The sequence below is a fragment of the Camelina sativa genome, chromosome 15 (genome assembly GCF_030686135.1).
Source record: "Camelina sativa cultivar CO46 ecotype springtype chromosome 15, ASM3068613v1".
In the NCBI taxonomy this organism is placed as follows: Eukaryota; Viridiplantae; Streptophyta; class Magnoliopsida; order Brassicales; family Brassicaceae; genus Camelina; species Camelina sativa.
In genome coordinates, this window is record NC_141894.1 from 12371177 (window position 1) to 12386659 (window position 15483).

At 35.6% G+C, this 15483-nt stretch overlaps 3 protein-coding genes and 1 pseudogene across 4 annotated transcripts; 2 read left to right on the plus strand and 2 right to left on the minus strand.

Annotated features, from left to right (window-relative positions):
• The first annotated feature begins 392 nt into the window (after positions 1-392).
• On the plus strand, positions 393-1982 carry LOC104746645 (cysteine-rich repeat secretory protein 34-like; annotated as a pseudogene). Its single transcript, XR_015582896.1, has 2 exons — positions 393-892; positions 1320-1982. The product of XR_015582896.1 is annotated as a cysteine-rich repeat secretory protein 34-like (transcript).
• Positions 1983-2383: 401 nt separating this feature from the next.
• Positions 2384-5566, minus strand: LOC104746646 (uncharacterized). The gene has a single exon (XM_087486750.1). The coding sequence runs from the start codon at positions 4402-4404 to the stop codon at positions 3256-3258; it is 1149 nt and encodes a 382-aa protein (XP_087342876.1). The 5' UTR covers positions 4405-5566; the 3' UTR covers positions 2384-3255.
• A 3111-nt stretch (positions 5567-8677) lies between these two features.
• LOC147926551 (uncharacterized) lies at positions 8678-11245 on the minus strand. Its single transcript, XM_087487098.1, has 5 exons — positions 11110-11245; positions 10859-11013; positions 10685-10758; positions 9115-10451; positions 8678-8891 (listed from the first exon to the last, which is right to left on the minus strand). The coding sequence occupies exons 4-5, from the start codon at positions 9873-9875 to the stop codon at positions 8678-8680; spliced, it is 975 nt and encodes a 324-aa protein (XP_087343224.1). The 5' UTR covers positions 9876-10451; positions 10685-10758; positions 10859-11013; positions 11110-11245.
• Positions 11246-12808: 1563 nt separating this feature from the next.
• On the plus strand, positions 12809-14141 carry LOC109129274 (putative cysteine-rich repeat secretory protein 33). The gene is made up of 2 exons (XM_019237101.2): positions 12809-13191; positions 13489-14141. Exons 1-2 carry the CDS (start codon positions 12862-12864, stop codon positions 13930-13932), a joined length of 774 nt encoding a protein of 257 aa, XP_019092646.2. The 5' UTR covers positions 12809-12861; the 3' UTR covers positions 13933-14141.
• Positions 14142-15483: the final 1342 nt, after the last annotated feature.

The following is a 15483-nucleotide window of genomic DNA, read 5'->3' on the forward strand; positions in this document are numbered from 1 at the left end:
GAACACGACGGAAACAACAATCACGTAGAAAAATTGATGAAATACGCTCAGAAAATTGTAACAAAATACAAAGTAGATAGAGTTTTCTTCTCTTTATTTTTTTTTAAATAAAATCTGCTTAGTAATTCTATGGGGGTTTAGCCGGCCTTTTTTAGAGGAACTCCATAGAGAGCCAAAATCTTTTTGTTCGTTGCTCAAAATTAGTGGTATACACAAACATTTTATCGTGTGATTCTATTTTCTGAGATCGTCAACTTAGAAAAATATTTAAACTTTTGACTTTTTCATTGGTCCTCCCCATCCGTGGCCGTAAAATTCTCAACCACTCTTTCATGTCTGTTACAGACAACAAAACATATATTTCCTACAAAAGTGAAATAATCAATCAAAATTTGTATTGAGGAAACCAAAAAGAGAACATCATCTCTAGGTAATTAGTTAATCTAGTTACTAATGAAGAAAACCAGCTAAATAATTAGCAATCTCCTATATAACATCAATCCTGCATTAGAAGAAAAAACACACCTCTACAAATTTGTAAGAATCATAATCCAAAGCAATGTACTATTCATATTCCCTATTCAAACACCTTGTTTCTCTCCATGTCTTGGCTATACAACTATTTTTCATACGCAATGTTGCATCCCTAAACCTTACCAATGCGTACTTGCAACACAAATGTCGCATCAGTCAAGGGAAATACCAGTCGGGAAGTGACTACGAGAAAAGCCTTAACTCTCTCACCAGTGACCTCTCTACCAATACATTTCCAACTGGTTTCATACACATATCTAATGGTGAGCCTCCAAATTATGTCACCATCATATTCCAGTGCCGCGGTGATTCGTACGGGCCCAAATGCCGCTCCTGCTTTACAACCGCCGTTGCTGGGGTAATGACAAACATTTTCATATGTAATTTAGCTTTTGGTACGCTGCAAACGTTACATAAATATAAAAAGGAGAGATGTCTATAGAGCAAATAAAACTCACATTAGAACCAGGTGAAACAAACATCAACCGATACTAATTACGTAATTATCATAACTGTCGATATGAATTTTTGTTCGGTAAAAAAAAACAAGGGATCAATTACTGAAACCATGAGTATCACAATTAATATGGGACATAGACACCTCCGTTTTGATTAAATCTTATATACCAAGACATGTTGATGTTTAATTATAGTTGATAATTTTAACTAAATGCATTATATATTAAGAAAAGTTGCAAACCATTTTATGTCACTAGTCTCTATTGCATTGATAAATTAAATCATCATTTAAAATAAAATAAAAGCATATATGGAAAATTTGACAGTTTCATAGGAGATGTCCGAGAAACAAAGGGGGAATAATATGGTACGACCAATGTTTTCTCGATGTTAGTATGATTAATGACCGAATGCCAAGGAAGCTCAATTATGAGAATACGTTCCCTATGCACAACCCAAACAACGTGAAAGAGGATACAAAGGCATTCGACAAGAAGACAAGGGATTTCTTGTACAAGCTGATTGCGCGAAGGCTGATAAACCTGACAAGGACGGCGTCAACTTTTTATATTATGCAGCAGAGGAAATGAAGCTTGGAACGAACAAACTGTATGCTGGTGCAGTGTGCGAAAGACATACAGAGCTGTAAGGTTTGTTTAGAATGGAGTATCAAAGAGCTTTCTAAGTGTTGTGGCGGTAAACAAGGAGCTAGAGTTTTGGGCACGAGTTGTAATATTAGGTATGAGCTATACCCTTTTATTAGGACTTAAAAGACTCTTTGATGAGGATGCAGAACACATTCTCTTGGCAACTTCCAATTTTATTTTGGTCTTCTTTACTTTCTAGTTCACAGTTCTTTTTTTTAAGCCTTTACCATTTTCTTTTCGCTGGTTTTTGTTTTTTGTGTGTTATTTATTTCTTACATATGCCTATGGTTAGGGTAAAAAAAAACATCGTTATCCCTCACGGAGACAATACATTTCTTCTCCTACTCTTCGACTCTTATCTCCAGCTAAGTTTTTTAAAATATAGCAAAATCATTTAAAAAAAAAAATCAACATTATCAAAATACTTCTGCAACGTCATTTTATGAACTATGCATACTGTTATAAGTGTGAAGAACTTGAACAACAATCCTCGATCTATTATTTGTAAAGCATCATGTTTTTTTATTCACTAGAAATTTGTTAATAAATCTTTACAATGGTAATATTTAGTCAGTGTTTCACAATCTCAACTACGTTGAAACAGTATTTGTTGATGATAGTAAACCCCAATCCAGAACTCACCAAAAATTCAAGGAAAGGGAGATCTCAGTCTAGCAAGTGATTACTAAGGAAGAAGAATCACTTGTAAGGAATTGAGGATCTATAGATTGTTAACACAGAGATTTAGGAATTTTGAGAAATTATTTATTTGATTGATTGATTATCCCCAAATAGCCGAAGCATTACATATAACAACCGATCTCATGCGAAAAGATAATTGAACCAAACAACTAAACCCAAAATCAGAGAATTAAACCAATAGTTTAACCGGAACCCAGAGTCTAACCGGTTTATCATGTTACAATACTCCCCTGTTGAAACCATCCTTGTCCTCAAGGATGAAAGCATGAGTACTTTCCCATAAAAGCTTGAGAAAACTGATCTGGAGGAGGAGGATAAAGTATCACCATTGCAATGAGTTCTTTCATTATCATAGTAATCAGATTCGAATTTCCATGAAGATTAATCAACTCGGGTGGCCTTTGCAGTTGGAACACTCTTCTGATCATTGGTGTATTGTAAAACCAGCTTTCTGTAATGGTAAGGTCGACTTTGTCACTGTCAAGCAATGATTTCTCATAAAAATCCAACAGCCTCTTACCTTGCATCTCATCCCCAGTTTGCAGCTTGGAACCAATGAATAATTTGTGAAGTTTCTCAATTAACCTCAGTACTCTGCCCAGCTCGCATAGAGACTTAGCTCCTCCTGGATCAAATGGTCGCTTGTTGCAAGTGCAAATCCCAAACAGATGTTCCCGCTGTCCAGCTGATGTTTCTCCGATTGATGTCAAACTTTTCCCTCTGATTTTGGTGTCGTAAACTGTAGCTTAGACCATTCAACGGCAAAAAAATGGCATCTCTCTGCTTCCATTTCCAGCAAGTACAACCTCTCATTTTTATAGTCTTTCCCATGATGAAGGTGTTTATTCTGTCCCCAAGACATTCCAGCAATAATCTTGCTCTCAAATCCTCGTTTGACCCTAGGTGATAGAAATTATTCTTTCCCCAAAGCCTCCACTTTGTTAGCAGCTTTTGAAAGAATTCCCATTAGAACAACCCTTACAGTCTCAGAAATTAATCCAATTGCGCCATTCCCGTTAGAGTCTGGTGGTTGTGTAAGAGATTCACAGATGAACATAAATTCAAACTTCAAATGCAGCCATATGTCTTCGTCAATCATGGCCTCACCCCTCAAAAATGTTATATCATCAAAAGGAGCTTCGTTGTTGTGTTTTCTTTCCTCTTGAAGACTCCATAGAAAGTATATGTCAGTAGATGTAAACAAGACATGGGGCTTGATCTCTAACAAAATAATTCCATAAATGAGATCCGGAGACCTTGTCGTCTCATAATGATCAACAGCTTCCACGTTTCTTAACTTCTTATTTTTCATATCTCCAACGCAACAACAGACTTGGAGATTCAAAGCTCTATAGCTATGATCAAATTTTGTATCCTTCTTAACATCATAAACCAGCCTTGAGTGCATCTTCTGATCTACCTCTAGATTCTTACCATAAACAATCCACAAATATGATTCCAACTCTTTCCACTTATCAAGTTCAGTCAATACTCCACCAGGTTTCCACACATGGTTAGCTAGAGATAGTCTAGGGATTTGTAAACTTGTCAATCTCTGAGCTAAAACAACCATCACTTTGTCATGAACAAGCATTTTAGGGGTAATAAACATATTACCGCCATGACCGATTCGAAACTCAATCAAGTTTGTACCAGCATGTGACTGCAACCTATATTTTCTTATATGTCCTGAGTCAAAAACTAGTACCTGAGGAAATGAAAACCTTACAATATGATCCGATGCTTGGTCTGACCTTGATTCATTTTCTCTGCAATCCCAAAGCTCAAATTCAGTTGGTAAACCACCTGGCTCCCATACACGATCAGTTTCCTGTGAGAATGAGAGGTCGGCCTCGTTTGATGATTTGATCAGCGTTGTTGAAGGTTCCTGACTTACCTTTGTTAGCCAATGATCAACGGAAGAGCTAAAATCGGTAGAAACCATTTCATATTTCTTGCCTTCTAGGTGTTCGATGTATTGTCCGAGAGGGTGATTAACCTTTTCTTCTGCTACAGTATGGATCTGATACTCTTTTTTATCCAAATCAGTGGAGACCAACATTTCTTCATCAAAAACGTGATCAGGAACTGGATCTTCAACCCTTTTTGATCATGAAGATTCTTGAGTTGTTGTGCTTCAACTGTTGGTGAGAAGGAGAATCTTGTTCTTCACAAAAGATGCATAAACCTTTCTCCATTCTCTCATAAGTCTCTTCACATGAATATTTCAGAGGAATCATGTTTTGTTTGTGAGAGATTTTGGGCCGAAAAGCTCGACTAGCTCTGATACCAATGAAACAATATTTGTTGATGATAGTAAACCCCAATCCAGAACTCACCGAGAATTCAAGGAAAGAGAGATCTCAGCCTAGCAAGTGATTACGAAGGAAGAAGAATCCCTTGTAAGGGATTGAGGATCTATAGATTCTTAACACTGAGATTTAGGGATTTTGAGAAATTGTTTATTTGATTGATTGATTATCTCCAAATAGACGAAGCATTGCATATAACAACCGATCTCATGCGAATAAGATAATTAAACCAAACAACTTAACCCAAAATCAGAGAATTAAACCAATAGTCTAACCAGAACCCAGAGTCTAACCGGTTTATCCTGTTACATACGTTTTAGAGTAATTGTTCCCGATCGACCAACTTCTACTTTAAACAAGTTCCACTACAATGATCTCACACACAACTACAAACCATATATCAATGGAATGAGCACTCACCTATAAAGCCTCAAGGTATGCAATCTCTCCACTTGCGATCGTAAGTGTTCTCAAACTCAAACCTAAAACATATATATACTAGCTAATTGCCCAACACCCTAACCTAATCTTGAAGCAAATCTTTGACAAGTAACAAACTTATTCTACAATTCTATTCGTTCAAAATCCGGCATAGAATATTTACTCAAGTCAATCCCGCTTAGCAAGACTTCTAACATATCAGCAACCATATCTTGTCAAGTACTCCGCTTCCTGATCCCGGATGCATCTTGTGATCCATCATGACCTAAGATTCACATAATTTGTATACTTAATTAACAAAAACTAGGATGAAACACATATGATTATGATAAACGACTCCACGAACAACTTCACCACGTGCAGCTTTCCCTGCTTTAGTAGGATCTTCTATTGATGGTTCTTACATGTGTCATACCAGTGATAAACAGCCATATATACCACTGATGCTTAAATGATATTATTTATTTACACAGTTTATGCAGATGAATCACCTAATTATTAAATCAATTAAAACCCATCTCCACTCGTTCTCAACATCCAAAATTCCTAGAGTATCCTATGTAAACATCCAACCTCCACAATGATTCATCAAATAAAGACAACTAAGTAGGACCGTCATTTTTTTTGTATCAAACTTATTTCGTTCATAATTTAGCCACTTTAAACATCAGGTTTCAGGCTCATAACAATCATATATATGTCAAACATATATATATATATATATATATATATATATATATATATATACTAATTGAAAGCATGAAGACGTTCTGGTGCAAGGCTGTGTTGTAGGACTCTGGAAGATGTTTACGCGTCTTAGAAGAGTCACAAATATTGGATGACGTGGCAATACTTTTGAAGGCTTGTTAATTAGAGGACAAAATATTATCATATTGACTAGAAGATTTGGACTTATCCTTGTTTAGGAAATTAGGTCATAGGAGAGTTCCTATATATTGTATTATTGGACAAACATGTTGTTTGGCCGTTCAAGAAGAATTTTAGAGAACTAAGCGAATAAGCTTTTACAGTTCTTAGGGATTTTGGATACATTAAGAATTGGTCAGTGACAAGTCGTGTTGATTGTGTGTAAATCTGATTAAACATATCTTGTAAGATTGTTTAAGTGATTCTTAATAAAAAAAAGAAGTTCTTTTCAATTTTGGTTGCATCTTCGTTTTTACAATTGGTATCAGAGCAGTCAACCGACGAGAGCTCTATACTCGCTACAGGTTGAGATCTTGGGATAATGATGCATTCAGGTAATGAGTTGATGTTGCTTCAAAAGGCTGTGATCTTGGATGACAGAGGCTATGGTCGTTGGAAGGTACGAACGGTTCAGTTAATTCGCAATCTAGGAGAGGATGCTTGGACAGCTGTTGAAGAAGGCTGGGAACCTCCATATGAAAAAACCAAAGCGGGTGACAAGATTACTAAGCCTAAGGCTCGCTGGACAGTGGATGAGAAGAATTTGTCTAAGTATAATGCTAGAACTCTTAATGTTATTTTCGGTGCTGTAGATGATGATGAATTCAAACTTGTTCAAGAGTGTGAGTCAGCTAAAGATGCTTGGGATATCTTGCAGAAGTCACATGAAGGAAACTCAAGTGTTAAAATAACAAGGTTGGATCAACTTGCCTCCCAGTCTGAAGTTCTAAGGATGGATCCAGATGATACAATCTCTCAGTTCAGTGCAAAAATGAGTGCTATTGCAAACGAAGCTAAGAATCTTGGAAAGATCTACAAAAATACAAAGCTGGTTAAGAAGTTAATTAGATGCTTACCGTCCAAATACGCCGCTCATAAAGCTGTTATGCGAGTTTCAGGTAACACAGATACTTTGAAATTCGAAGATCTAGTTGGAATGCTGAAATCAGAAGAGATGGAAGTTGCTGAAGAATTAAAAATTCATGGAAAGGAACTGCTTTCAAGGCAGATGATACAAGTGATCAGCTGAAGGAGATAAAGGACAACATGTCCTTGATGGCAAGGAACTTTGGGAAGGCTCTTAAGCGAGTTGAAAAAGGTCAAGAAAGAGAGTCCTCTAGCTGGAACAGAAACAATGCAGAAAGTCCTAGCAATTGTTTCAACAGGACTGAAAAGGAGAAGGCTGACCATCGAAAAGATGTGCAATGTCACAAATGCAATGGTTTTGGACACTACAAACCTGAATGCCTTCTGACCAAGCGAAAGGAAATGAAATGTTTTGAGTGTAAAGGTTTTGGACATTTGAAGACAGAATGTTCAAATTTACAAAAAGCTAAGAATAAGTCATTTATTAGCTTCAGCGACTCAGATTTCTATAGTGATGAAGAAGAAGGAATGTTGAATCTGTTTGCCTTTAGTGCTAAGAGTGATGAGGTACCTGCTGAGAGCTCATATGATGATGAGGAAGATTCAATTACCAAAGAGAGCTATTGTGTACTCTATGACAATTGGGTTCAGCTGTGTAATGAAAAATTGCTACTTGTCAAAGAAAATTGCAGTTGGAAGCCAAGGTCAATATGCTAGAAGAAGAATGCAAGTCTGAAGTTACAACTTGTAAGGAGCTACTTCCTGCTGAAAAGGAGTTGCTTGAGAGAAGATTGAGAAATCTTCAAGAATTCTATGGTTTGGAGAAGGAAAGATCAACAAGCCTTGAACGGGAGCTGAACGAGAATCATAAAAAAATCAGGATGTTGAATAATGGTGGGAAGAAGTTAGATGAGATCTTGTCAATGGGAATTGTTGGATCTCAACATCGTGGTCTGGGCTATAACAAACAACATGATGTTGAACTTTTGTCACGTGATAAGTCTATAAGCTTTGTGAAAAGTAACGTAACTCATGCTGTGGAGTCGACTGTTCTGAACAAAGTTAACTACAGAGGAAGGTTGTAGTACCTGCAAGAAAAAGAGAACCACAAGTAAGGTCTGGAAATCCTCGACAAAACTAGACAGATTCCAAGCAAAGAAGAAGTAATATTGTGTGTTTTCACTGTGGCAGTGCGGGTCATGTTCGTAGATTCTGTTATAAGTTTAAGAATAAGATCAAGGAGCTTTGGATGGCTAGGAAATGTTTATAGATCCATTTCACTTTTGCAAAGTCTGGGTTGCTAAAAAGGATCTATACAATAAAAATTTCGAGAATGATGAGAAAAAGTATGATCAAGGTTGCAGAGAGTCTGAGGAAATCAACCTATGTTGTAATCTCTCGAAGATAGTCACTGAATATGATGTTGGGGTTGAACCTCAGGTTCTACAGAAGCATGTTGCAGAACCATCTATACAAGAAAAAGGCACAACTGAATCAACTAGATCCAATAGTAATGATTGGAATGATGAATCATCAGGAGTCTTAGCTACATCTAAACAGTTGCAAAGTCATAAGAATCAGTCTGCTGCACTTGCATTTGTTGAGCAAACCGTTCGTCATGTTCAGCTGAATTCTCAAGGAGTGCTGCAACATTGTTTTGTTTCACAGGTTGAACCTAAGAACATTATAAAAGCTCTTGAGGATTATTTTTGGTACAAGACATGATAGGAAGCTTGTTGTGTCTCCCTGCTTATATGTCTTCATCCTTGTTTTTATATGAATGTGCACTCACACTGGGGGAGTATGATGAGATGGTGATATTGGTGATGATGGTGATGTCATAGCTGAATGTGGCTGAGGCTTATGGTTTTGAAAGATTCTAGTATTATTCACATCTGGAGCTTGAGTTGTCACATTCAGATAAAAAGGGGGAGAATGAAAGCATGAAGACGTTCTGGTGCTACAAGGCTGTGTTGTAGGACTCTGGAAGATGTTTACGCGTCTTGGAAGAGTCACGAATATTGGATGACGTGGCAATACTTTTGAAGGCTTGTTAATTAGAGGACAAAATATTATCACATTGACTAGAAGATTTGGACTTATCCTTGTTTAGGAAAGTAGGTCATAAGAGGGTTCCTACTGAAACGACCTGACCCATTTTGTTTTTTTTTTTAAATAAATAACAAAGAACTCGACTGAACTCCAAGTCCAGCTCCCGCACTGACCGTGTCCCCTGTGACAACTGAAGGAACTGCACCTCCAACCTGTCCAATACCTCTCTAGGAAAATACTTGCGATTGAACTCCAAGACGAAGTCAGCCCAAGTCATCTCCCTCTGCACTCTCCTAGCAGCCACCGATCTCCACCACACCTCAGCATCACCACTCAAATGATGGACCCCTATGTCCACCCAAAACTCCTCAGGACATCTCAGAGTACGAAAGTTACGTTCCACACTCGTCCTCCACGCATCCGCACCAGTAGGGTCTGTACCACCCGAAAACCTCTCAGTATAAAGTTTATGCATCTCCTTCAGCATAGACAAATAATGAGCATGAGCTCTCACATCCGCAGCCACTGGCTGCTGCTCCTCCACCACCACTGGTGGCACTACCTGAGCCTGAGCCGGACCCAATCTTGGTATCCGCTCCAACAGCTGTGTCAACAAGCCCGCCAGGTCCACACCTCCCATAGGATCCCCACCTGCTGGGATTCCCACACCCGGAACCCTAGCACCACCGGCCACTCGAGCACCAACACCGCCCGCACCGACCCCCTCAGCGCCTACGGTCCTATCAGTACCACCACCGGCCACACTCATGGACCCCTCCTGGAAATCCTGTGACTCGCCGACACCCTCAGCTGTCACACTCTGCTCAACAGACTCACTCACTGCTGGGACTCTGCCTCTACCACGACCACGACCACGATCGCGACCCCGACCATGTCCGCGTCCACGACCAGTAACAGCTCCACCCTTAACCATCTACACTACCCAGTACAGAAAGCTAAGTACACAAATCAAAACTGCACACAAACACACATCTTACCGTGGAATGTCATTGAAGGCTCGAAGAGGATGATACTAGGACTACATACCACATACAAATTGACTAACTACTCATAATCAATTCCATCACACAACATCATGCATCAAGCAAAAGAAAATTATTTACCCAATTAAATTCCTAACCGCTCTAACCATCCATTTAACCATCCTAGAACCGTAAATGCTCTGATACCAAATTGAAACGACCTGACCCGTTTTTTTTTTTTTTTAAATAAATACAATACATAATTAAGCATCCCATACTACTTAATTAAACTACCCCAAACCACAATTCCTCATTAAACCAATAACAACCAATATGCACAGCGGAAACATACCAACACACAGAACCAACACATCATCAATGCAATAACATTCCTAAGCATTCTATCCATCAACCTAGCATAACTCTATAAGGTTCCAACATAAACAATATAACCAAGTCCAACAACACACAACCGAGACCCTAGATCATCCTCCTCCTCATCGTCATGATTCCACGCTACACAATACCTGCACCACAAACACAATGAGATGCGTGAGTATTACCAGAAATACCCAGTGAGACAATCCTCCCATCTACGAGCTATACACACAAGCAAATCAAGAGTACAACCACAAATAAAATATAACAAACCAGACATTGAACAGAACATCCAATAACATATTCACCACACCTACACAACTTCACACAAAATAAGTTATACAACCCAATCGCTTAGATAAGCTCATGTTCACGCACTCACCTTATCAAACTGATTATAACAACGAATACAACCAGTTGAGACTATCCTAACGTCTGAAACAGCCCAGCAATTCCCTACAACAAGCCACACAACCAAAAATGACTTATAGCAAAACTGGACAAAAACATCAGAAAAGAACAGACTCAAAGACGAAACCCTAAAATAAAAACCAACCGTTAACCATTAAATCCCTCCGGTGAACAGCTAGCTCTAGACGTCACAAAACTTCCCACAAAATCTCGTGCCGATCAGGAACCAGACGAGACCACGATCTCAGTTACAATCCCCGATGGTTCCAACTGGCGTCTGAGAAAACGTGTCTCACGAAACTGCCAATAACTCATCGAGTTTAAATCCAAATCTACTTCTGTGAAAAGGAGAATGACGATGAAAGACTTGGAAATAAAAGTACCAAATTTCATTACCTTTGAGAATGATTTGATATGTCAAAACTGTTTCCTCCCAAACCCTAACGATTTTGCTCCCTTCTCCTTTTCACTAAGATAAAGCTTTGTTGATCTCTTTCTCTTTCTCTTTCAAACAAACTCTACCAAGGCTCTCTCTCTCTCTTTTTCTGATTACAATGTCGACAGTAGCACAAAAGGAGAGTAGGCGTCGACAATAAGAGGAGAAATTAGGGTAAACCAGGATTTAATTAAACCGATAATTAAACCAATAATTAAACTGAAATTAATTAAAATCCACTCATTTGGTTTAATCAACACAGCCCAAAATGCAATCCCGGAACACGGATGTTACACCTATCTATACTAGTATTTTTGCAGCAGTTTTTGCTCAAAAATATTTTTTGGAAAGTTTTTACATTTAATGCATTGACTTTAATATTAGTTACCAAAACTTTAAAATTAATTATAGGTAAGATTTTAAAAAATAAAAAAATCTTTCTACCTCATTCAAACATAAATATATGATTCCCTTTTATTTTTTATTTAAATTTATATTTAAATCATTTTGAATTATTCTATAATACATTTAGTTAATAAAAATTGTGATTTTTTCCTGTATATGATGTAATACAAAAATTTTCAGACGGACATATATTACTCAATAGATGAATAAAAAATACGGGTACAATATCCCACATCGTCTAAAAAAATTGGGCAATGGTTTAGAGTCATACTATAAAAGAGAGCAAAACGATTCTGAATATAAGTGAGTAGAAAACTTGATTTATCATGCATTCAAAATTTAAAAACTTTTATTTGGTTTATTTCGGTTCTTATTTTAAAGATTTTTAAAAGTTTATATATGAAAATATTTAAAACTTTTAAAAAGTTAAATATGATAAATATTATACCGTGACGGGGTTATATAGCGGGACGTGTTTTATCGATGGTATAGTGTGAGTTGTGAGTTAAAAATATTAAAAATTAAGATAATATAATGTGAGTTAAAATATCTCGGGATGGGTTATATAGCGGGACGGGTTTTATCGATATTTATATAAATTAAAAATATCATTAATTTGGTGTTATAGGGGTAAAACATCATTTCATTATTTTGTTAACATTGTCGATATCAGAGAATAGACATATCTAATTAAATTTATTAAATAAATATTATGTAAAAAATAAATTATATTGCAGTATTATATGGTTTATTTAACAATTATTATATAACTATAACATATTTAACCAACAAATACAACTTATAATTTAAATATTTTAGTTATAAATAATTTTACCCCGCGATGTACTGCGGGTCCTAATCTAGTATATTGTATTATTGGACAAACATGTTGTTTGGCCGTTCAAGAAGAATTTTAGAGAACTAAACGAATAAGCTTTTAGAGTTCTTAGGGATTTTGGTTAGATTAAGTGACAAATCGTATTGACTGTGTGTAAATCTGATTAAACATATCTAGTAAAATTGTTTTAGTAATTTTTAATAAAAAAAAAAATTCTTTTCAATTTTAGCTGCATCTTCGTTTTTACACTAATTATCTAATAATATTTGAATTTGAATTTTTCATCGGTTTTCCCACATCCCTAGCCGAAAATTCCCAACTCCCTCATCTCTCTCTTGTCTGTTATAGACAAAATTTCTTTTACAAACTAAAATGATCAGAAAAAATATAATAACTTTGAGAAATATAGTTACTAATGAGACGAATCAGCTAAAATCCTCCATTGAAAAAATAATAAATATCCAAAACGATGTTTTCTTCGTATTCTCTATCCAAATGTTTTGTTGCTTTCCATATATTGGCTATACAACTCCTCGTAGGCAGCGCTTCATCCTTGAATCTTACTAATGAGTATCTTCACCACAAATGCCGCGTTAATCAAGGCAAATATCAGTCGGGAAGTGAGTACGAGAAACAACTCAACTCTATTATCCGTACCATCGCTGCCGATAGGTTAATAGATGGCTTCATACACACATCTAATGAAAATGATAACAATTCAGTCACCATCATATTCCAATGTCGCGGGGACTCTTATAGGTCCAAATGCTTTCCCTGCTTTGCCACCGCCCTCGCCGGGGTAATGCCATTTCAACATTTTTTCATATAAAGTCATATCTTATTAGTTTTTTTAAAAGAAAAGTCATAATTCTTTGATTTTTAGTTTGGAGAAAAAAACAAAGTTAAACATTCAATTAACAAAACATTTAATATGATGGAATATTGGTATTTATATTTCAACGAATTAGACATATCTTCAATATCATATTATTTTGTTAATTTAGGGGATAATTTTTAGGTACATTTTGCATACAACTGATCTTGTATGACTCATCTCACGTTTCACACCAAAACATATATGTTATGTCTATTACAGTTTCGAAGGAGATGTCCGAGAAACAAAGGAGGAGTAATATGGTACGACCAATGTTTTCTTGATGTGAGTATAATCAATGATCATGTCCCAAGACGGATGAACTTCGAGAATACTTTTTCTATGCACAACCCAAATAACGCGAGAGGGAATACAAACTCGTTCAACAAAAAGACAACTGACTTGCTCTATAACTTAATTGTAAAAGCTGATAGACCTGACGTGGACGGCCTCAATTTTCTATATTACGCTGCCGGGGAAATTAGACTTGGGAAGCAAACATTGTATGCAATGGTTCAGTGTGCGAAAGACATATTAAGTTGTAAGAATTGTTTGGAGTGGAGTATCAGGGAGCTTTCTAAGTGCTGTGATGGTAAACAAGGAGGGAGAGTTTTGAGTACGAATTGTAATCTGAGGTATGAGCTATACCCTTTTCTTAGGACTTAAAAGACTCTTTGATGATGATGCAGAATCTTGACAACTTTCCAAATATGATTTGGTTTTGCTATATTTCTAGTTTTCATTTTTTTTTTTTTTTTTTTTTGTTGAGGCCGTAAGTATGCCTATGAACAAGGTCACAAATTTCCCTTTCCATTACCCTTCAATTTGATTTGCCTCTTTTTTTTTTTAATATAAGAACGAAAGTTTTCTCCTCTGTTTCATTCTTATTTTTAGATATATTTTCAATATTTAGCAAACTCTTTGGAAGGATTGATAAATTGATATACAAAAAGAATCAACATTTACCCACATAATGAATCCTTGTATACGTCAATAATTTGATGCGATCTGCAAACAATCTTACTTAGTTTACGATATAATTTTGTTTTTGCTTTACTAGCTAGCGGTTGAAAGAAGTTTTGAGCGGATATTACCAAAAGGCGAAAATAGCTTACAATTCGGTGTAACTACTCCAAAATATGAAGTATAAATTAATAGGCAAAGACTAGTTTGACAAACAAAATAAAAAAATATATACGCAAAGACTAAATGGGGGTTATTGGTTTGAGATTTGAATAGAGTTTTAAAGACTTTAACTGTTATGTAGAATTTGTTGTTATTAGATCAAGATTTTGTTAAAGTCTGCTAAAGTTTAGTGTTATTAGTTTATATTTTGTAAAAAAAAATATTTAAAATCTTAACAAATTGGGTTATTGGATTTAGACTTTTATAAAGTCATTAAAAGTTTTGTGTTATTCGATTAAAACAAAAGATTCTAGGATTGTTAATAAATTCAATTATTATGTTATTGGTTCATGATTTTATATACTTTCTTTACAAAATAAAGTCATGCAAAGTATCACAAAAATACAAAGATTGTTTGGAGCATTTTACAATATTTTAGAAAACTAATCAACAAAATTATAAAATACTCTCTAGCAATCATTTAAAATTCTTTCACTTATTCACTTATGATGATTTTGTTGAAGTCTTCAAAACTCTTTATAAAAAAATCCAATAATACCCCCTAATATATTATTATCCAAACTAGGTAACAACCCTCACATATGCGTAAATTACTGTATAATCACTTATGTTAATTAATTTTAATTAATTTAATAATTATAAAAAATTTAGGCACATGATTACTTAAATGTCAATAACATTTTTAAAACTTTTATTGAATAATCATACAATATAAAAATATTTTACTTATTTAAATATAGTTATACATATTTATCTCTTGAGTTTATTTGTTTTTTTATTGTTTAACTTTAATAATAGATTCTTTTACTATTTTTTTTAGCATTAGTACTACGGTCAAACACTAAATAATATACTATTTGCATTAAGATTTTGCAGGACTATGAGAGAATCTCAGGACAAATTGTCAATCTTAACAAGTCAGCTATCACCTTTGATTCCCGAGTAAAACAACATGTTAAAAAAAGACTAAGAATGATTTTAAATATTCATAATGATAGAGGTTGTGGCAACTGGCAAGTACTGTAAGTAGGTCAACCTAAACTTATTGACAAAAAGAGAAAAGAAATTTTC

Coding starts and splice junctions, on each gene's coding strand:
- LOC104746646 (XM_087486750.1), bottom strand. CDS start 4,404: ATGTTGGTCTCCACTGATTTGGATAAAAAAGAGTATCAGATCCATACT.
- LOC147926551 (XM_087487098.1), bottom strand. CDS start 9,875: ATGGTTAAGGGTGGAGCTGTTACTGGTCGTGGACGCGGACATGGTCGG. Junction 8,892..9,114: donor CAGTTGTCACAGGGGACACG/GTCAGTGCGGGA, acceptor GACTCTTCCAAG/ACGCGTAAACATCTTCCAGA.
- LOC109129274 (XM_019237101.2), top strand. CDS start 12,862: ATGTTTTCTTCGTATTCTCTATCCAAATGTTTTGTTGCTTTCCATATA. Junction 13,192..13,488: donor TTGCCACCGCCCTCGCCGGG/GTAATGCCATTT, acceptor TGTCTATTACAG/TTTCGAAGGAGATGTCCGAG.